Genomic DNA, 23,808 nt, shown 5'->3' with positions numbered 1-23,808 from the left:
TCCTCCAACAGGCCTTCCCAGATGAAGACCCACTTTTTCTCATCTCCCACTCCCTTCCACATCACCCTGACTCACTTTCTTTACTCTTCCCCCTCTCCCTGCCCCACAGCACTTACGTATATATCTGTAATTTTATTTATTTATATTGATGTCTGTTTACTTTTATTGATGTCAGTCTCCCCTCCCCTAGACTGCTTGTCTATCTAGGGGGACTGTCTCTCTTAACTGCTATATTGTACTTTCCCAAGCACTTAGTACAGTGCTCTGCACACAGTAAGTGCTCAATAAATACGACTGAATGAAAGAATGAATAATTACAAGAGACAAAGTCCCATTACTGCAAGACCTACTTTGAATTTCTCACAATTTTGAAACACTTGCCCTCCCTTCACTCCTTTACCACTATCTTCAACCTCTCACTTTCTGATGGCTTCTTTCCCTAAGCCTTTGAAAAATCATTCTGCCCTAAATTAAGAAAGTCTTCTTGCCCAAATTCCTTCAATGGCTTGGCTTGTAGAAGAGTACTTCTTCTACGACACTATCTTCACCCTCTACTGTGGGTTCTCACATTTTCCACTTTAGTGAATCTGCTCTTATCAAGGACTCGCACAGAACTGGTTTGGTGTATACTAATCTTTCTTCAGTCATATTTACTGAGCACTTACTGTGTGCAGAGAACTGTACTACGCACTTGGGAAAGTACAATACAACAATAAACAGTAACATTCCCTGCCCACACTGAATTCACAGTCTAGAGTGGGTAAGATAGACATCAATACAAATTAATAAAATTTCAGATATGTATAAGTGCTTTGGGGCTGGGAGCCAGAGAAGAGCAAAGGGATAAATAAAATTAATGGTATATACATAAGTGCTTTGGACTGGGGGGACAAGAGCAAAATGAGCAAGTCAGGGCAACGCAGAAGGAAGTGGGAGATGAGGAAAAGTGGGGCTTAGTCTGAAAGGCCTCTTGGAGGAGATGTGCCTTCAATCAGGCCTTAAAGCATGGGAAAGTGGTTTGTCAACCCATCCTGACACACTTCACTTTTTTCACTTTTATTCCCTTGGGTTTCCAACTAGGTTCTGCTCTGGAATCCTAATTTTTTTATAAGCTCATACTATGCATTGTAAACTCACTGTGGCAGGGAACTTGTCTATCAACTCTGTTGTACTGTACTTTCCCGAACTTTTAGTATAGAAAGGCTCAATAAATACCAATGACTGATTGAATCTCTCAGGGAGTTCATCTGCTCCCATGACAACAGGTGCCACCTCAATGTGGATAACTCCCAAATCTATTAAATACTGCAGTCTTTCTTTTGCATTTAATCTCACATTTTCTCTTGCCCTAGGACAATGGAGGACGAAGATCCAATACTCTTTTCAAGAATTACAGGATGCAAGTTCTAGCCCCAGTTTCACTACTGCTTGGGCAAGACAACTTCTCTGATCTCAGTTTCCTCATCTGCAAATCAGAGATAATATATTTGTTCACTCTGTAAATTGTGGGATAGGAACTTAGTTCCATCTCATTATCTTTGCGTAGAGTAAGCACTTAATAAAAACCATCATCATCATCAACATCATCATTATTAACAACATTGCCACAACAGTGTCTCACCAGTACCATATATTCAAAATAACTAAAACTTCCAACTTTCCATATTTATTGATTTAACCATCCTTATTGATACCCATGCCATTGCCTTAGCCAGTTGTTCCAGGCACTGAACTCCCTCCTCAAACCCCCTGGTCCCTCACCTATCCCATCCCTTGCCCCTAATGATCTGACCTCCTACTTTATTGAGAATACTGACGCTCTCAGATATGATCTCCCTAAAATGCCCCCTCCCCCTTCCAGTCCCTCCCCACTCCTGCTCCCTTTTCAACTCTCCCACATTTCCCAGCAGTATCTCTAAAGAAGATCTCCAGCCTTCTCTCAAAATGCCCCCCCTCCATGAGCATCTGATTTCATTCTTTCGCACATTATCAAAACACTTGACCCCTCCCTTCTTCCCTCCATAACAGCCATCTTTATCTGTTCACTCTCCTTTGGTTTATTTCCACTGCTTTCAAACATGCTCATAACTCCCCATCCAAAAAAAACCAAAAACCTCTCAATCCCATGGTTCCCTTCAGTTATCGCCCCATCATGCTGCTACCTTTCCTCTCCAATCTTTCAACTCCTTGGAAGAGTTGTCTACACCTGCTCTCCCAAGCTTCTCTCCTTCAAATCTCTCCTTGACCCCCTCCAATTCGGTTTCTGTCCACTTCCTCCACTCCACAGAAACCACAGTCTCAAAGTTCACAAGTGATCTTGTCCTTGCCAAATTCAACAGCTTCTAATAATAATTATAATAATGTTGGTACTTGTTAAGCACTTACTATGTGCCAAGCACTGTTCTAAGCCTGGGACAGATACAAGGTTATTAGGTTGTCCCACTTGAGGCTCACAATCTTGACCCCCATTTTACAGATGAGGTCACTGAGGCACAGAGAAGTCAAGTGATTTGCCCTAAGTCACACAGCTGGTAAGTGGCAGAGCCGGGATTAGAACCCACGACCTCTGACTCCCAAGCCCATGCTCTTTCCACTAAGCCACGCTTCTTCTACCCCGTCGTAATCCTCTTTAACCTCTCAGCTGCCTTTGACTCTGTGGACCACCACTTCTCCTGGAAACATCCAACCTTGGCTTCACTGACACTGTCCTCTTATGATTCTCCTCCATCTCTTCGCCGCTCATTCACAGTCTCATTCACAGAGACACTGCCTCCCACCCCTAACTATGGGGGGGTCCTCAAGGTTCTGTCCTGGGTTCCTTTCTATTCTCCATCTACACCCACTTTCTTGGAGAATTCATTTTCTCCCATTGCTTCAACTACCACCTCTATGCATATATGATACCAAAACCTACATCTCCAGCCTTCATCTCTCTCCCTCTCTGTAGTCTTGAATTTCCTCCTGCCTTCAAGACATCTCTATATGAATGTCTTCCTGTCACCTCAAATTTAAAACGTTTAAAACAGAACTTCTTATCATCCCACCCAAACTCTGTCCCGGCCGTGAGTTACTTATCACTATAGATGGCACCACCATCCTGCCTGTCTCCTCACAAGGCAGTAATCCTGGCGCTATCCTTGGCTCCTCTCTCTCACTGAACTTATATATTCAATCCTTCCTAAATCCTGTCAGTTCGACCTTCACAACATCACTAAAATATGTCTTTTCCTCTCCATCCAAACTGCTACGACATTAATCCAGTCGCATATTTTATCCAGCCTTGATTACTGTATTAGCCTTCTTGCTGACCTCCCAGCATCTGGGTCTCCCCACTCCAGTTCATACTTCACTCTGCTACCCAAATCACTTTTTCTGCAAAATGTTCAGGCCAAGTTTCCCCTCTCCTCAAAAACCTCCAGTGGTTGCCCATCCACCTTTGAATCCAAAATAAACTCCTCACCATTGGCTTTAAAGCATTCAATCAACTTGTCCCCTTATATCATCCTTGCTACTCTCTTAATGTGCATACTTCACTCCTCTAATGCTAATCTCCTCACTGTACCTTGCTCTCACATATCTCACCACTGAACTCTTGTCCACATCCTGCCTCTAGCCTTCTTTCCTCATATCTGTTCTTCCTCTCTGCCTTCAAACATGCCCATGTCTCTCCCATCCTAAAAAAACCCTCTCTTGACCCCACCTCACCTTCTAGTTATCATCCCATATCCCTCCTACCATTCCTTTCCAAACTCCTTGAACGAGTTGTCTATACTCGCTGCCTAGAATTCCTCAACAACAACTCTCTCCTCGACCCCCTCCAGTCTGGCTTCCGTCCCCTACATTCCACGGAAACTGCCCTCTCAAAGGTCACACATGACCTCCTGCTTGCCAAATCCAACGGCTCCTACTCTGTCCTAATCCTCCTCGACCTCTCAGCTGCCTTTGACACTGTGGACCACCCCCTTCTCCTCAACACGTTATCTGACCTTGGCTTCACAGACTCCGTCCTCTCCTGGTTCTCCTCTTACCTCTCCGGTCGTTCTTTCTCAGTCTCTTTTGCAGGCTCCTCCTCCCCCTCCCATTCTCTCACTGTGGGGGTTCCCCAAGGTTCAGTGCTTGATCCCCTTCTGTTCTCGATCTACACGCACTCCCTTGGTGACCTCATTCATTCCCACGGCTTCAACTATCATCTCTACGCTGATGACACCCAGATCTACATCTCTGCCCCTGCTCTCTCCCCCTCTCTCCAGGCTCGCATCTCCTCCTGCCTTCAGGACATCTCCATTTGGATGTCTGCCCGTCACCTAAAGCTCAACATGTCGAAGACTGAACTCCTTGTCTTCCCTCCCAAACCTTGCCCTCTCCCTGACTTTCCCATCTCTGTTGACGGCACTACCATCCTTCCCGTCTCACAAGCCTGCAACCTTGGTGTCATCCTCGACTCCACTCTCTCTTTCACCCCTCACATCCAAGCCGTCACCAAAACCTGCCGGTCTCAGCTCCACAACACTGCCAAGATCCGCCCTTTCCTCTCCATCCCAACCGCTACCCTGCTCATTCAAGCTCTCATCCTATCCCGACTGGACTACTGCATCAGCCTTCTCTCTGATCTCCCATCCTCGTGTCTCTCTCCACTTCAATCCATACTTCATGCTGTTGCCCGGATTATCTTTGTCCAGAAACGCTCTGGGCATATCACTCCCCTCCTCAAAAATCTCCAGTGGCTACCAATCAATCTGCGCATCAGGCAGAAACTCCTCACCCTGGGCTTCAAGGCTGTCCATCACCTCGCCCCCTCCTACCTCACCTCCCTTCTCTCCTTCTACAGCCCAGTCCGCACCCTCCGCTCCTCCACCGCTGATCTCCTCACTGTACCTCGCTCTCGCCTGTCCCGCCATCGACCTCCGGCCCAAGTCGTCCCCCGGGCCTGGAATGCCCTCCCTCTGCCCATCCGCCAAGCTAGCTCTCTTCCTCCCTTCAAGGCCCTGCTGAGAGCTCACCTCCTCCAGGAGGCCTTCCCAGACTGAGCCCCTTCCTGCCTCTCCCCCTCGTCCCCCTCTCCATCCCCCCCATCTTACCTCCTTCCCTTCCCCACAGCACCTGTATATATGTATATATGTTTGTACATATTTATTATTCTATTTATTTATTTATTTTACTTGTACATAGCTATTCTATTTATTTTATTTTGTTAGTATGTTTGGTTTTGTTCTCTGTCTCCCCCTTTTAGACTGTGAGCCCACTGTTGGGTAGGGACTGCCTCTATATGTTGCCAATTTGTACTTCTCAAGCGCTTAGTACAGTGCTCTGCACATAGTAAGCGCTCAACAAATACGATTGATGATGATGATGATCTGACAATTACTCTCCCCACTTTCAAAGTCTTACTGAAGGCACATCTCCTCCAAGAGGCCTTCCCTGACTGGGCCCTCCTTTATTCTTCTCCCACTCCTGTATTCTCATCCCACAGCACTTGGTACATATCTGTAATTTATTTATTTGAATAAATGTCTCCCCCTTGAGATTGTAAGCTCCTTGTGGGCAAGGAATATGTTAGTTTATTGTTATATTCTCTCAGGTGCTTAGTACATGCTTTGTACTCAGTAAGTGCTCAATAAAATGACCAAATTGAATTGAACTGAATGAAATCCTGTTGGTTCTACCTTCACTCCATCTCTAGAATCCACTCCTTCCTCTTCCTGATTTCCTACTATACATCAATCAGCAAACTTTGCTCCTTTAATGTAAGCTTACTTAATAACGAGACAGTTGTGGGGAATACAGGGTGGAGATATGATTGTTTCTTCAGGGACTGACTAATCATCCTCCTGGAAATGTTGATCTCATCACCTCACAACTAGATGACTGCATCAGTTTCCTCAGATTACAATATCAGGCTCCTCACTGATCTTCCTGGCTCCATCTCCTCCCTTCTCCCTCTCCCTAATACAGTTATTACTACTAGTACTGACAGTATTTGTTATGTTCTTTCCATGTGCCAATTGCTGTATTAACACTGAAGTACACTGGTCTATAACATATTCTGCTTCACAAATAACCTTCTTAAAATGTCATTTAGCAAGCACCTCTGCTCTTCTGAAAAATAACCAATGATTACTCATTCCCCCAGCAATGAGCAGAAACTTCTGACCAATGGCTACAGGGCTCTTTACCAGCTCTCTTACTTGTCTGCATCCTTCACTCACTACTACCCAGTTTATGTTCTTTGCTCCCGATTCTCACACTTCCAACAAACATCTTCCCTCCGTTAGAAAAAATTATTTCCTTCAAATTTGCTAACCATAATCTCAACTTCAAAACCCTCCTTAACTTTACTTCCTTTAAGAATCACTCCCTTATTAATTTATATCATTTAATTACACATTTTCCCAATAGCCACCATTATCAAATATATCTTTTTTAATAGTATTTGTTAAGCACTTACTATGTGGTATGCATTGCACTAAAGCTCTGGGAGAGAGATAAGCCAATTGGGTTAGACACAGTTCATATCCCTTGTGGATCTCGCAGTCTTAACTCCCATTTTATATATGCGGTAACTGAGGCACAGAAGTTAAGTGACTTGCCCAAGGTCATACAGAAAACAAATGGTGGAGCCAGAATTAAAATTAGGTCCTTCTGGCTCCCTGGCCCTTCCTCCAACCACTACCACACTGCTTCCCAATATCAACTTATTATATTATATATAGCCTTATTTATTAATGTATTCATCATTCCATACTACAACTGTACTCTTGCTGGTCCTTCTGCTCCCACTATTTGTAAATAATTTTTATTTACATTAGATTACTTCACCCCTTGCCCCTAACCCCAATTTTAAGAACAAGATATGTCTCCCCTATGTCTTGCTCTTTTTTGCTGCTGGGATCCAAGTGAAGGACGGAGAGAGGGAGAGTTAGAAAATAGATCTGGCCCCTCCTTTGGGGTAGTGGAGAATAAGAACCTTTCTGGATGGAATGTCTGGGAGTCCCATTCTGATGGGATCATAAGTCAAACAATCAATTGTATTCATTGAGCACTTATAGTGTACACAGCACTGTACTAAGCACTTAGGAGGGTACAACAGAATAGAGTAGATAAGATACTTTCCCTATTCCTAATAATAATGATGGTATTTGTTAAGAGCTTACTATGTGCAAAGCACTGTTCTAACCACTGGGGGTATACAAGGTGATCAGGTTGTCCCATGTGGAGCTCACAATGGTAATCACCATTTTACAAAAGGAAGGGTTTACTGGAGAGTAGCATGGGAGATTTTAGAGTGATCACACTTGACAGCTTCAATTTTGTCAATAAAGTATGTGGATGGTCACTGGGAGCAAGAGGCAGGGGTTGGGCAGAGGTTTGAGGATGGAGTTAAATGTTTGAACAACTGGAAAGAGCAATGGGCAACAGGACTCAATAAGGCTCAATCAGTCAACCAATCCTTTTTATTGAGTGCTTACTCTGTGCAAGAGCCCTGTATCAGGGAGGGTAAAATATAATAAAGTTGGTAAACATGCTCCCTGACCATAACAAGTTACAGTCTAGAGGGGGAAACGGAAATTAATATAAGTAAATAAAATTACAAATATAGACATAAGAAGTGCAAATCCAAGTGCAAGGTGACACATTAGGGAGTGGGAGAGGAGAAAATGAGGGCTTAGCTGGGGAAGGCCTCTTGTAGGAAATGAAGCCTTTTAATAAGGCTTTGAAGGTGGGAGTCTGCTTCAAGGTTGGCTTCAAGGCTTTCCATCAGCTCGCCCCCTCCTATCTCAACTCCCTTCTCTCCTTCTGCAGCCCAGCCCACACCCTCTGCTCCTCTGCCTCTATCCTCATTACTGTGCCTCGTTCTGGTCTGTCGTTGCTGTCAATCCCTGGCCCACATCCTTCCCCTGGCCTGGAATGCCCTCCCTCCACACATCCACCAAATGAGCTCTCTTCCTCCCTTCAAAACCCTACTGAGAGCTCACCTCCTCCAGGAGGCTTTCCCAGACTGAGCCCCCTTTTCCTCTACTCCTCCCCTCCCCATCGACCCCATCCCCCAACCTACCCCTTTCCCCTCCTTCAAATTTAAATCAAATATCCTCCAACAGGCCTCTCCCAACTAAGCCCTCATTTGTCCCTTCTTCCTCTCTTTTGTATGTCACCCTTGCTCTCTGGATTCATACCCTTTAGGCACTTCATTTTCATTCCACACTCTACCCCTCAACACTTATATCCATATCTGTAATTTATTTAAATGTCTGTCTCCCGCTCTAGAATGTCAGCTCCTTGTGGACAGTAAACACATCTACCAATCTTGTTATACTGTATTCTCCCGAGTGATTACAACAGTGCCTTGCACATAGTAAATGCTCAATTAATACTTGATTGATTGTTTAATTGATTCCCCTCCTAGTTCTGAACCCAGCCTCATAGCCTTGGCTCTGTTTCCTCTGTCTACCTTGTTCTTTATCTCAGAACCATTCCATGCCTTTCCTCCTTAAATCTCAATCCCACAAAGACACTCCTCCTCCCAACTTCACCCATCCAGTCTCAACACTACTCCAGTGCCCTTTCCTTTTAGCAGCACTGCATTCCCTACAGTTCCAGCATTTCCTGGCAGTTCAAATTCCCCACATGAAGGCTCCACTTCCCACCCAGCCCTGTTTCTCCCATCTATGATCTTTCTTTCTTAATCACAACTGCAGACTCTTCATCTCTACAGTACTGTTCAAAACTTATTTCTCCTCTCTCACATAACATCATCTCACTCCACTTCTACATACCTTCCTTATGAGAAGCAGCATGGCTCAGTGGAAAGAGCCTGGGCTTAGGAGTCAGAGGTCTTGGGTTCTAATTCCAGCTTTGCCACTTGTCAACTATGTGACTTTGGGCAAGTCGCTTAACTTCTCTGTGCCTCAGTTACCTCATTTGGAAAATGGGGATTAAGGCTGTGAGCCCCACGTGGAACAACCTGATCACTTTGTATTCCCCCCAGCGCTTAGAACAGTGCTTCACACATAGTAAGTGCTTAACAAATGCCACCATCCCCATCATTATGTTTCTCCTCCCAGCATCACCTCTCCTCTCATCTCTGTTAAATTCCAACTCAGGCCTCCTTGTCTCTGCTCCACCCACCTAACTTTCATTTCACCTGCTGTTTGGAAATGTATTTTCTTCAGTACCTGAATATGATTTATAAACATAGCAAAATACTGGACTGAAACTTATAAAGGCAGGGATTGTATCTACTTACTCACGTGTACTGTCTCAAATATTTAGGACAAAGTCACGCTCATGGTAAATCATTATTATCCATGGTATTTTTTTAGTGGCTAATTTACAGTGTACAGAGCACTGTACAAAGACCTTGGGAGTGCACAAGAGAATAAGTAAGTGGCACTATCCCCTGCCCACAATAAGTTTACAGTTTAGAGAACAGATTTTACTATAAATATATAATTTATAATCCATGAATGCTCCATAAATACTTTTGATTATTTGACTCCTGAGTTTGTTATTCTGATTAAATGTATAAATTCTCTAGACTGTAAGCTTGTTATGGGCAGGGAACATCTGTGTTAATTCCGTGGTACCATAATCTCCCATGAGCTTAGTTTAGTGCTCTGCACATGGTAAACACTCAATAAATAACACTGATTTATTGACTGACAATTACATCTTGGGAAGATGTAATCACATTCTGTGGTTAGAATTGACTTCATCTGTTTCCACATAGTTGAGGCTTCTCCAAAATGTCTAATTCTATTTAATTCTATAATCTACTACAAGTAGTGGGGCTTACTGGATAGAATATAGGCCTGGAAGTCAGAAGGACCTGTGTTCTACTCCTTGCTCCCCTACATGTCTGCTCTGTGACCCTGGGCAAGTCACTTAACTTCCCTGGGCCTGAGTTACATCATCTGTAAAATTGGGATTAAGAGTGTGAGCCCTATGTGGAACAGGAATTGTGTCCAACCTAATTAACTTGTATCTATCCCAGCGTTTAGCACATAGTAAGTGCTTAAAAAGTACTATTATTATTATTACATTAAAACTCAGGGATATATTTATTTACACAAGTTCATAGTTAAAAACTATTTCTGGAGTTATTTTACCAATCAATCAACAATGGTATTTATTGTGTGCAGTACAGTTACTGTGTGTAGAGCAATGTACTAAGCACTTGGGAGGGAACAATACAAAAGACTGATAGACACAATTCTATCCACAACAAGCTTACAGTCCAGAGAGGAAGACAGGCATTACTATAATTTACAATGTGTAATTTATAGTTATGTATGTAAGTACTGTGGGGCTGAAGGGGTGGGAATACCAAATGCCCAAAGATCTAAGGTGATCCAAATTCCCAAAGGTACACGTACAACCTTTTTTGGAATTATCTGGTCCTTTGATGTGGCTTTTAAATACAATTAATTTTTTCAGCCTTAAACCTGGATTTCACATTTAACTTTTTGTATGGAGATATGTGTCCATGGCGTTGCTATGGGTCTGAGATGACTCCACAGCATAAGACAGTACATAAGACAGAAACCTACAGTTAGTAAGGGATGACTTCGTTTTCAAAAAATCCTCATTTCTAAATTACATTACATTAACTAATGGTTCACACCGTTAAACTTTAAACGGGCTTCCTTTGAGATTTATGCATCCTTAATTATTTACAGAAGATGGAGTGAGTTACACGGCACCTATTTATAAAGGGTCGATTATTAAAAGGAGAAACATAACACCTAGGACCACATTACTGTACTCAAGCAGAGGGAGGATGGGCCCTTTATCAATCAATCAATTAATCATATTTATTGAGTATTTATTTTAGGTCATAGATTGTGGTTCACAGATGACACAGAAGGAAGAGAGAGTTGGGAAAAAAGGACATAATCAGGGAAGGCCTCTTGGAGGAGATCTGACCTGAGTAACTCTTTGAAGGTGGAGAGAATGGTGGTCTGGCATATATGGATGGGGAGGGAATTCCACGCTAGGTAAAGGGCTCATTGGTGAGATATATAAGACTGAGGCACAATGAGCAGGAGGCACTAGAAGAGTGGAGTGTGCCAGGCTGGGCTGAAGTAACAGATTAATAAGGTGAGGTAGAATAGAATGAGCTGACTGAGTGCTCTAAAGCTAATTGTAAGGAGTTTGTGAGGCGTACAGCTGAGGCGGGTTTCATTCCACTCTCACTACAGTCCACCATAATACCTTAGTGTAAAAGGTTTGAAATTGAAATTCTGTAGACCAAAGTTCTGCTCTCATTCATTCATTCATTCCTGCGTATTCATTGAGTCCTTACTGTGTGCAGAGCACTGTACTAAGCGCTTGGACGGTACAGTACAGTGGGCTCACAGTCTAGGGCTCTATGCCTCACCTGCTATGTGACCTTGGGAAAGTCACTTAACTTATCTGGGGCTCAGTCTCTTCATTGTGAGAATGAGGATGGCATAACTGTTCTCCCTCCCTCTTACCTTGTGCATTTTGAGTGGTACTGGAGCTATGTCCAATCTCATTATCTTTCTACCCCAGTGCTTAGCAAAGGGCTTAATACACTTTAAGAGCTTAAAAATACCATGATCATTATTACATTTTTCCCAATTCTGGAAAAAACAAGACAAGCAAGCTGTGACTTTTATTGAGTTCTGTTTGCAGAGCACTGTACTAAGTGGTTAGGAGGATATAATATAGCATAATTGGTAGATATGTTACTTGCCCACAACAAATTTACAGTCTAGGGGGGGAGACAGATATTAATATAAATGCATTACGGATATTTACCTAAGTGCTGGGGAAGCTAAAGAAGGGGTGAACAAAAGGTGCAAATCCAAACCCAAGCACAACATAAAAGGGAATGGGAGAAGAGTGTAGTCAAGTGGATAAAACATTGGCCTGGGGGTCTAAACCCGGCTTCACCACTATCTGCTGAGTAACCTTGAGTAAATCACTTAACTTTTCTACATCCCAGTTACCTCAATGGTAAAATGGGGAGTACAACTTTGAGCGCTATGTGGGACAGGTATTGTGTCCAATCTGATACCCTTATATCTTCACCAGCGCTCAGTAAGGTGCCTGACACAGATAAAGTGCAAAACAAACACTATGAAAAATCAAAATAAAGAAATAAGGTCTTAGGTAATGCATTTCGGGAATATGCCTTCAATAGTACATTTATGGTGGAGAAAGTCATTGTCTGTTGGATATAAAGAGGGAGGCCGTTCCTGGCCAGAGGCGGGCAGGTCGACGGCGGGACAGGCGAGAACGAGGCCCAGTGAAGAGGTTTAGCGGCATTAGGGGGGCGGAGGCTGCGCGCTGGGCTGGAGAAGCAGAGAAGCGAGATGAGGTAGGAGGGGGCAAGGGGGTGGATTGTTTTAAAGCGCCTGGTAAAAAAACAAAGATCACGAAAATATTCCCTCATTACAGGCAACAAAACGTCGCTTCCTGAGGAAGGGGTGGGGGGAATGTCTCAGCTGGAACCTCGTTTTATTCTTCTCCGGAACACCCAAAAGGATAATGGAGGATGGCAACTGAGAGGAAGATTCGATCCACTGGAGTGAGTTAAAGGCATTTCAGGTGGCGATGATGGTAGGGGTAATATGTAAAGGCCGATGAACACTCACCCAGTAGGAGCAGTTTCAGTTCCCTCCGGGCATCCCGCTTGTCACGTCGCAGCTGCTTCTCAATCTCGGCGTTGATCCGTTTGGATTCTTTCACCTCATCGCTCAGGCAACACGCCATCATGGATTCCAGAGTCATCCTCTTTTTCAGCACTCCTCCAGAGTCCCCACTCGCTACTGCTTTCGGAAAACCCTGCGTCTCCCGCCCACCTAGCAGGGAGAGGAGCCGCCGCGGACGCCTTTTCCCCCCTCTCACCTTCCTTTAATCCCGATAACCTCTCACTCTCAATTCAGGTCGGCTTTCGGGCCAAATCCGGTTCGCCGACCTTATTCGTGGCTCCTTTAATCTTAGATCTCGACCTCTGAGTCTTCTCTGGAGGGCGTTGCACACCACTCCTCGGTCGTCTGATTCTTCATCGGCCTTCCCGATCTTCTTTACTACCAACCTCCCACTGCAGCCACAAAATCCAAGCAACGAGGACTGACAACCTAACTATGTGAAAACAACCTCTTCACCCCATACGTGTTCTCTCAAACGGGCATTCGTTTTGGCCAATGGGAAGGGAGGTAACACGCAATAGCTTTAGTATTGTAGCTGAGAATGGTTGAAAATAGGCGGGTTTAGGCTGATCGCGGTGGTGAATTAGGGAGAACGGGGTTTGGAGAGAGGGAATGGGGCGGGAAGAAAAAAGCTTAAGTGGAAGTGTGTTTGGTTGCACCTACGCGATCTGGTGAAGAGTTTCGAAAATATTCAAGAGCAAATTACAGAGCTAATGGGAATTGTGGGAATGTGGAAGACTACACGCTTACCAGTTTTCGGTGATAGGAGGGTTAAATGGCGAGAAGCGAAAGTAGTGATTGATAGATAAGAGCGCGAGGATAACCTTTTAACTTCCCTAAATAGGAAAGAAAAGTTAGGAAGGATGCCGCCTATTTTTCGGTACTAATTCCATAATATACCAGTATATTCATGAAGGGAAAATAAAAGTACCCGGAAAGCACTTAAATTAAGGCTTAGTGGGTGCAGTGTACCAAGCATTTCAGAAATGCTGTTAAGAAGCAAAACACACTATCCCTACTCTGAAGGGGTCTATAACTTCAATGAATCAATCAATAACCAATCAATCAATCGTACTTATTAACAGGTTACTATGTGCAGAGCACTGCATTAAGTGCTTGGGAGAGTACAGTACGACAGAATTAGAAGACAAGTTCTTTGACGATCATGGAGCTTACTATTTAGGGGGGAAACAGACTGAAAAAATATGAAAAAATATTGAAAATTAAAATGAATAAATAGATCATTTATAATCCATAATTTAAAGATATGTGTATAAATGCTTTGGAATTAGGGGTGAGCAAATATCAAATGCCAAAGTTTACAGATTCAAGAGCGTAGACTAACAGAGAGAGAAGAAGAGCAAACCAGGGAAAAGAGATCTAAATGAAGGAGACATGATCTTAGTATTGCTTTGAAAGTAGAGAGGGTGGTAGTCTGACATATGTGGATTGTTATTACCTATAATAATAATTGCTATTATTAGTATATGGAGGGGAAGAGAGTTCCAGGCTAGGGGAAAAATGTGGGCTAGGGTCTGCTGTGAAACAGATGAGTTCTGGGCACTGGGAGTAAACTGGTGCTAGTGGAGCTGAGTGTACTGGCTGGGCTGAAGTGGCGTAGTGAGATGATGTAGGGTGGGGCAAGCTAATTGACTGCTTTAAAGCCAATGGTAAGGAAATTTCTGTTTGATGTGGAGGTGGATGGGCAACCATTGGAGGTTCTTGAGGACTGGGGAGACATGGACTGAATGTTCTGATAAGTGATCTGTACAGCATGGTGAAGTCAGGATAGCTTTTTTTACACTTACTGCCAACATTGCAACACTAACAGATTTGGTGAAGCGGTTCACAATAATATTTGCTTGTCTCTAAGGATGTCATTAGGGATGCCTCTGGAGAGTTGTCATCTGGAATGACTGTTTCCCATACCCTAAATATGGACCAATGCTTTTGAGTTAGGAAAGCTTCCCAGGGTTGAGAAAGCTAGTTCTGCTAGATGCTCTTCACAGTAAGTGCTCAATAAATTTGATGGAGTGAATGAATAAATGAATGAATGACAGGAGTATCAAGGGATTACTTTTTTACTTAGGGTAGCAGTTCTCCTACTCCCTTCCCTCCTGCAGCCCCAAAGGTGGTGGTGGCAGTGACAGGAGCAGCAGCTTTCTACAAACAGCCAGTAGATACCAGATGTGGTGGCCCAGACTGGGGTACCTCTGCTACAGAAGTTAGCTCCAGACTCATCCACACAAACACTTTTATTGAAGGGGAAACCATGTTTACTCCTACGGTTATCCTGGGTTCCCCATTCTTCGGGTCCACTTCCTGTTCTCCAGAGCAACCAACCTAATAATTCAATATGGAAGGCACATTGTTCTCAATTTATTTGAGCCCACTGCCTGGTATATCATCTTGACGGATTTTGCCCGAAGAATTTGCCATAGAGAAAAATGTCCCCCTGTTGTGGACCCGACAGCACCGGCATCTTCCCTCTCTCAAGCTTGGAATCTTGGCATTCTTCTTGGTTCCTCTCCTTTAACCCCAACTTCCTTTACTCCCTACCCCTGGGTCCTAATACACCCCATGTGTGAAGTACAATGCTTCTTTTTCATGACAATGCATCTCCCACTAGCACCTCAATCAATCAATCAATCAATCAATCGTATTTATTGAGCGCTTACTGTGTGCAGAGCACTGTACTAAGCGCTTGGAAAGTACAAGTTGGCAACATATAGATGTGGTCCCTACCCAACAGTGGGCTCACAGTCTAGAAGGGGGAGACAGAGAACAAAACAAAACATATTAACAAAATAAAATAAATAGAATAGATATGTGCAAGTAAAATAAATAAATAAATAGAGTAATAAGTACGTACAAACATAAATATATATATACAGGAGCTGTGGGGAAGGGAAGGAGGTAAGGCAAGGGAGATGGAGGGGAGAGGAGGGGGAGAGGAAGGAGGGGGCTCAGTCTGGGAAGGCCTCCTGGAGGAGGTGAGCACTCAGTAGGGCCTTGAAGGGAGGAAGAGAGCTAACTTGGCAGATGTGGGGAGGGAGGGCATTCCAGTCAATCAGTCAATCAATCAATCAATCATATTCATTGAGTGCTTACTGTGTGCAGATCACTGTACTAAGTGTTTGGGAAGTACAAGTTGGCAACATATAGAGACAGTCGCTACCCAACAGTGGGCTCACAGTCTAGAAGGGGGAGACAGAGAACAAAGCAAAACATATTAACAACATAAAATAAATAGAATACCTATGTAGAAGTAAAATAAATAAATAAATAGAGTAATAAATACGTGCAAACATATATACATATATACAGGTGCTGTGGGGAAGGGAAGGAGGTAAGGCGGGGGGATGGAGGGGGGAGAGGAGGAGAGGAAGGAGGGGGCTCAGTCTGGGAAGGCCTCCTGGAGGAGGTGAGTAGGGCCTTGAAGGGAGGAAGAGAGCTAGCTTGGCGGATGTGGGGAGGGAGGGCATTCCAGGCCAGGGGGATGACATGGGCTGGGTGTTGATGGCAGGATAGGAGAGAATGAGGCACGGTGAGGAGATTAGTGACAGAGGAGCGGAGGGTGCGGACTGGGCTGTAGAAGGAGAAGGGAGGTGAGGTAGGAGGGGGCGAGGTGATGGAGAGACTTGAAGCCGAGGGTGGGAAGTTTTTGCCTGATGTGTAGGTTGACTGGTAGCCGCTGGAGATTTTTGAGGAGGAGAGTAACATGCCCAGAGTGTTTCTGGACAAAGACAATCTGGGCAGTGGCGTGAAGTATGGATTGAAGTGGGGAGAGACAGGAGGATGGGAGATCGGAGAGGAGGCAGATACAGTAATCCAGACGGGATAGGATGAGAGCTTGAACGAGCAGGGTAGCGGTTTGGATGGAGAGGAAAGGGCAGATCTTGGCAATGTTGTATAGCTGAGACTGGCAGGTTTTGGTAATGGCTTGGATGTGAGGGGTGAACGAGAGAGCAGAGTCGAGGATGACACCAAGGTTGCAGGCTTGTGAGATGGGAAGGATGGTATTGCCGTCAACAGTGATGGGAAAGTCAGGGAGAGGGCAGGGTTTGGGAGGGAAGACAAGGAGTTCAGTCTCGGACATGTTGAGTTTTAGGTGGCGGGTAGACATCCAGATGGAGATGTCCTGAAGACAGGAGGAGATGCGAGCCTGGAGGGAGGGGGAGAGAGCAGGGGCAGAGATGTAGATTTGGGTGTCATCAGCGTAGAGATGATAGTTGAAGTCGTGGGAGCGAATGAAGTCACCAAGGGAGTGAGTGTAGATCGAGAACAGAAAGGGACCAAGAACTGAACCTTGAGGAACCCCCACAGTAAGGGGATGGGAGGGGGAGGAGGAGCCTGCAAAAGAGACTGAGAATGAACGACCTCTTTCAGTATAGGGAAGTAATAATAATAATAATAATAATAATAATAATAATAATAATAATGGCATTTCGTTAAGTGCTTACTATGTGCTAAGCACTTTTCTAAGCGCTGGGGTTGATACAAGGTAATCAGGTTGACCCACGTGGGACTCACAGTCTTAATCCCCATTTTACAGTTGAGGTAACTGAGGCACAGAGAAGTTGTGACGTGCCCAAAGTCACAAGGCTGATCAGTGGAGGAGCCGTGATTAGAACCCATGACCTCCGACTCCCAAGCCTGTGCTCTTTCCACTGTGCCACGCTGCTTCCGGCAGAGCTTAATAGAGTTCCAAAGCCCTCCAAATCCCCCCAAGCCGCCTGCCCCGTCCCCGATACAGAAAAAGACCATCTAGAAAGGTGGCGGTATTCTCCGTCTGTAGTATCAAGCGGTAGAAACGTGAACAGCTGCAGTCTGGACTCGCCAAGAGCAACCTGATGATTCCGGGAGGGGTCGGGCACCCACATCGCCGCCGGGCAGTTGGGGCAGGGCCTGGCACCCGAGATTCCCAAAGTCGTGGAAAAGGATGGGGCCCCCGGACCCGGATCGGCCGGTGAAAAACGTCCGTATGAAAAACTCCTCCCGCCGCCGCTCTCCCTCCCTGTTGCCGCGGGAGATTTCTGATTGATCTGTGGGACGTGGAGTCGACCAACAGCAGAATGAGTTTTTTGTGATTTAGAACAATGAGGAAATAACTGCTATATCCTTACCTGGACTCCCATGACTTTTGGTCTGAGGTTTGAGGAGTCTGCAATGCTGCTGCTTCTTTCTCATTTGTTTTCAACTTTGTCATTGCATTTTTATTTGTCTTTAATTAATATATCAGTTGCCATAGCCTTTAAGTCCTTAAGTCTTAAGCCCTTTGGTAGCCAGGGACCATACTTGATACGATTTTTTCATAGTGCTTTCTTTGTATGTGGTAAGCACTAACTACTATTACTACTACTTTCCCTCTTTGAAGTTAAATTCAACTGTCACCAAATTGTATTGGTTTTTCCTTCATATCATCTCCAGAATCGATGCTTTAGCACATCCGTACTTAGTACCGTGCTCTGCACATAGTAAGTGTTCAATAAATACAATTGAATGAATGAATGCCTTATTCTCCATTTTCACTAGCATTATACTGGTCTAAGCCCTTCTTATATTTCAATTCAACATCTACATAAGCTCCTTTCAGTCCTTCAGGAGATGTTCCTTCAATTAGGCTTTGAAGAGGAGGAGAGTAATTATAATAATAATAATTACAGTATTTGTTAAGCACTTGCTATGTGCCAGGCATGGTCCTAAGCACTGGGATGGATTCAAGCAAATCGGGTCCTTCATGGGGCTCACGGTCTCCATCCTGTTGCATTATACTTTTTAAGTGCTTAGTGTGTGTACACTGCTGCAGTAAGCACTCCATAATACCACTGATTGACTGAAAGAAATAGTATATAAAGCATAATAGAATATGAAGACTTAAAGCAGAACTCTTGCTAGAAAGAAAACACTCGGTTAAAAACCTGAAATGGGCTCTGAATTCCTTTTTTGGTTTTCTAATTTCATCTCCCTGTACAACCCCTGGTGGGATTTCTCAATGTCTTCCATTTTCTTCATGTATTCCATCCAGTACAGTTGGGTAGTAGTTCAATGATAGGAAACTAACTTAATTCCAGGACTTCAGTGTGACTGTATCTTGCTGTTTGAGGAGCATGGTCTCTAAGTGGAGAATGAGTTATGAGAGGATTTGAGTAGAAAAGATTGAACCCCACTCTAGCTCTGTAGACCTTTGATTTAGTATCTGAAACCACACAGCCTAATAATAATAATAGCAGTAATAATCATGATAATTGTGATGGTATTTGTTAAGCACTTACTATGTGTCAAGCTGTGTTCCAAGTGCTAGGATAGATACAAACTAATCAGGTTGGACACAGTCTGGCATACTGACATTCTCTCAAAGGATATTTTGGCTTTTTTATTCAGTTTTCTACTCTCTGTTCACTGCTTTGCTAGTCACTATGGTTCCTAGGTAACAGATTTATTGGACTAGATTTTTCCTTCCCTAGCAGAGGCAGATTCATCACCTTGGTGTTCTACTGACTAGTTATCTGCACAGTCTGCACAGCAAGAGCTCAATAAATAAAGTTGACTGTCTAATTATCAACCAACAGTATGTGATATTAGCGGTTTACGGTCAATTGTAAATTGTATATATGTTGCCAACTTGTACTTCCCAAGTGGTTAGTATAGTGCTCTGCACACAGTAAGCGCTCAATTAATACAATTGAATGAATGAATGAATGAATTGTATGTCTTCTTGGTGTGGGCCTCTAGTACACAGTCAGCTCTATTCAGCAATTCTTGAATGGCTGTTTCCTGGTCTTTGGAAATTGCATGAAATCTTTTCAGGTGGTAGTGTCCTGAAATGTATTTTGATGGTTGCAGTCAAGTCTCTCCTTGGTTTGCAGGGATGACCTTAATGACTGTTTAAGTGTATGCGAGTTTCTCACCCAGTGGGTGCAAACTGAATTCATTCATTCATTCATTCAATCGTATTTATTGAGCTCTTACTGTGTGCAGAGCACTGTACTGTACTAAGCGCTTGGGAAGTACAGGTTGGCAACATATAGAGATGGTCCCTACCCAACAGTGGGCTCACAGTCTAGAAGGGGGAGACAGAGTACAAAACAAAACATATTAACAAAATAAAATAAATAGAATAAATATGTACAAGTAAAATAAATACTCTCAGCACTTGAGGTCCCCAAGGGACAGAGACTGAATCTAATTCATCATCATCATCATCAATCGTATTTATTGAGTGCTTACTATGTGCACAGCACTGTACTAAGCGCTTGGGAAGTACAAATTGACAACATATAGAGACAGTCCCTACCCAACAGTGGGCTCACAGTCTAAAAGGGGGAGACAGAGAACAAAACCAAACATACTAACAAAATAAAATAAATAGAATAGCTATGTACAAGTAAAATAAATAAATAAATAGAATAATAAATATGTACAAACATATATACATATATACAGGTGCTGTGGGGAAGGGAAGGAGGTAAGATGGAGGGATGGAGAGGGGGACGGGGGGAGAGGAAGGAAGGGACTCAGTCTGGGAAGGCCTCCTGGAGGAGGTGAGCTCTCAGCAGGGCCTTGAAGGGAGGAAGAGAGCTAGCTTGGCGGAGGGGCAGAGGGAGGGCATTCCAGGCCCGGGGGATGACGTGGGCCGGGGGTCGATGGCGGAACAGGCGAGAACGAGGTACGGTGAGGAGATTAGCGGCGGAGGAGCAGAGGGTGCGGGCTGGGCTGTAGAAGGAGAGAAGGGAGGTGCGGTAGGAGGGGGCGAGGTGATGGACTGCCTTGAAGCCCAGGGTGAGGAGTTTCTGCCTGATGCGCAGATTGATTGGTAGCCACTGGAGATTTTTGAGGAGGGGAGTAATATGCCCAAAACGTTTCTGGACAAAGATAATCTGGGCAGCAGCGTGAAGTATGGATTGAAGTGGAGAGAGACACGAAGATGGGAGATCAGAGAGATGCAGTAGTCCAGACGGGATAGGATGAGAGCTTGAATGAGCAGGGTAGCAGTATGGATGAAGAGGAAAGGGCGGATCTTGGCAATGTTGCGGAGCTGAGACCGGCAGGTTTTGGTGACGGCTTGGATGTGAGGGGTGAATGAGAGAGCGGAGTCGAGGATGACACCAAGGTTGCGGGCTTGTGAGACGGGAAGGATGGTAGTGCCGTCAACAGAGATGGGAAAGTCAGGGAGAGGACAAGGTTTGGGAGGGAAGACAAGGAGTTCAGCTATATATGTATTATATATATATATATATATATATATATATATTCCCAGCTATAATATTATTTCCCTGTGTTAATAGAGTGCTTGACACACAGTAAGTGTTTAATTAATAGTTATTACTAATACGACTACAACATAGCCTTAAACTCTCCCGTTTCATTGAACACTTACAGAGTTCCGAGCACTAAGAGATTGAGAGAGTACAATATAACAGAGTTGGTAGACATGTTCCCGGCTCACAAGGAACTTACAGTCTACAGTGGGAAACAGACAATATAAATAAAGAAATTATGGATATGTACATAAGTATCACAGAAATGAGAGTGGTGTGATTATTACTATTTATTATTATTATTATGTGCCATTGAGTCATGTCCAATTCATAGCAACTCCATGAATATACTTTTTCCAGAATGTCCTGCCCTCAACCATAGTCTACAATCTTTCTAATAGTTCTTTCGTTATCATTGTTATGTTCTCTATCCAACTAGCTGCTGGTCTGTCTCTTCCATGTTTTCCTTGGACTTTTCCTATCATTAGTGTCTTCTCCAGAGAATTAGTCCTCCTGATTATATATCCAAAGTATACTAGTCCAAGTCGAGTATTTTGTTTGTTTTTCAGTCCATGGTATTCACAAAAGTCTTCTCCAATATCACATTTCAAAAGAATTGAGATGTTCTTTCTAGCCTATTTTTTCAAGGTCCAGCTTTTGATGATGATGATGATGATGATGATGATGATGATGATGATGGCGTTTGTTAAGCGCTTACTATGTGCAGAGCACTGTTCTAAGTGCTGGGGGGCGACACAAGGTGATCAAGTTGTCCCACGTGGCTCAGAGAAGTTAAGTGACTTGCCCAAGGTCACACAGCAGACATGTGGCAGAGCCAGGACTCAAACCCATAACCTCTGACTCCAAAGACCGTGCTCTTTCCACTGAGCCACGCTGCTTCTCTAGGTCAATCAATCAGCTTCTGGATCAATACATTGACACTGGAAACAACACAGAGTTGACAATTTGTATTTTTGTGGCAATAATAACATAAGCATATTTCATGACTATTTCCAGGCTCTTCATGGCATTAATCTTCAGCATATTTCTTGGCTATTATATCCTTTATTATTATCAATCCCAGGAGAGAATAATTGTCAACTTTCTCAATCTTCTCTCCGTCCACTACAAATGTGCTAAAACTTCCAGTTGCCATGATCTTTGTTTTCTTAACATTCAAATATAGGCCTATCTTTTTGCTCTTTTCCTTAACTTTCAATAGTAAGCCCTTCAAGTCTTCTTCACTTCCTGCTAGTCGGGTTGTATCATCAGCATAATGAAGGTTGCTTATATTCCTTCCTCCAATCTTTAGTTTAAGGGTGCAAAATGTCTATAATAAGATTTAAACACTGAGACAGAGGTAGTGAAGAGATTCAGAATCTCAGGCATAAGGCAGGTTTTGTGGAACTGCACATTCCAGGTTCTGCACACAGTGAATATTCAATAAATACCATTGGTAGTTTCCAGGACAACTGGAACCAAGGCTAACAGAAGGAAATTTAACACTATGATCTGCACAGTAGTAAAAAGGTGACTGCCAATGCTCATCTATCCTTTGACTTACATTTCCTTTAAACATGTCAGTCCCCATTGATTTTTAATGGTTAAAAATAGCAAATAATTGGCTTCTCTGTGTTTGACATATATGTCATATTGACCCAGAGAGATTAGGATTAAATCCTTCCTCATCTCACTGATCTACTAACGCCCAGCCCACACACTCTACACCTGAAGTGCCAGTTTACTTACTGGTGGTATCCACCAATCCCTAGCACTCTGCTGACCTGTCACCCACATTCTTACCCTCTGTTCTGGAACTCCCTCCTCCTACATACATACCAGACTATCACTCTCTTCACCTTCAAAGCAATATTAAGAGCACATCTCCAAGAGCCTTTTCCAGATTAAGCCTCTTTTCCCTGGCTTGCTTTCCTTTCTTCACTGTCTATGTACTTATATCTGTGTCCGCTGGACAATGGATTTTAATTCACCCCCAACCCCGTAGCAGTTATGAACAATATGTTTAAATTATATGTTACTTATTTAAATTAATGTCTGTGTCCCCTTCTAGACTGTGAGCTCATTATGGAATGCATCTGCTAATTCTTTTATATTGTACTCTCCCAAGCACTTAGTACAATCTGCCCTTTCCTTTTCATACAAACTGCTAACACATTAATAAAATCACTCATTTTACCCTGCCTGGATTACTGCATCAGCCACCTTGCTGCCCTCCTAGCCTCCTGTCTCTCCCTAAACCATTTCATACTTCACTCTGCTGCCCAGGTAATTTTTCTACAAAAACACTCATCCTTAAAAACTCCAGGCGTTGCCCATCCACCTCTATATTAACAATATTAACAATAATAATAATAATAATAATAATGGGATTTGTTAAGCGCTTACTACATGCCAGGCACTGTACTAAGCACTGGGGTAATAATAATCATAATGGCATTTATTAAGTACTTACTATGTTCTAAGCGCTGGGGAGGTGGCAAGGTGATCAGGTTGTCCCACGGGGGGCTCACAGTCTTAAGCCCCATTTTACAGATTAGGTAACTGAGAAGTGAAGTGACTTGCCCAAGGTCACATAGCAGACAAGTGGCAGAGCCAGGATTAGAACCCATGACCTTCTGACTCCCAAGCCCATGCTCTATCCACTACACCATGCTGCTTCAAAAAAACACTCCTCATCATTGGCCTTAAAGCACTCAACACCTTGACCCCTCCTACCTCATCTCACTTCTCTCCTTCTACAACCCAACCTGCACACTTCACTCCTCTAGTACTAACCTTTCACTATGCCTCAATCTTGCTTACTTCTTCACTGACTCCTACTGCACATCCTGCACTTTCTCAAATATTAAAGT

The 23,808-nt window shown here is 43.7% G+C and overlaps 1 protein-coding gene across 1 annotated transcript in view; it reads right to left on the bottom strand.

Annotated features, from left to right (window-relative positions):
- The window catches only part of LOC119946744 (guanine nucleotide-binding protein subunit alpha-11-like), an 84,827-nt gene extending 71,717 nt beyond the window's left edge, over positions 1 to 13,110 (bottom strand). Inside the window, exon 1 of the mRNA XM_038768180.1 lies at positions 12,618 to 13,110. Within this exon, the coding sequence (XP_038624108.1) occupies positions 12,618 to 12,753 (136 nt within the window). The 5' untranslated portion in view covers positions 12,754 to 13,110. The remainder of the gene's footprint in view (positions 1 to 12,617) is intronic.
- Positions 13,111 to 23,808: the final 10,698 nt, after the last annotated feature.

Source organism: Tachyglossus aculeatus, chromosome Y3 (assembly GCF_015852505.1).
Source record: "Tachyglossus aculeatus isolate mTacAcu1 chromosome Y3, mTacAcu1.pri, whole genome shotgun sequence".
NCBI lineage: Eukaryota > Metazoa > Chordata > Mammalia > Monotremata > Tachyglossidae > Tachyglossus > Tachyglossus aculeatus.
Note: the sequence above shows the minus strand (reverse complement) of the source record. Positions and strands in the feature narration are given on the sequence as shown.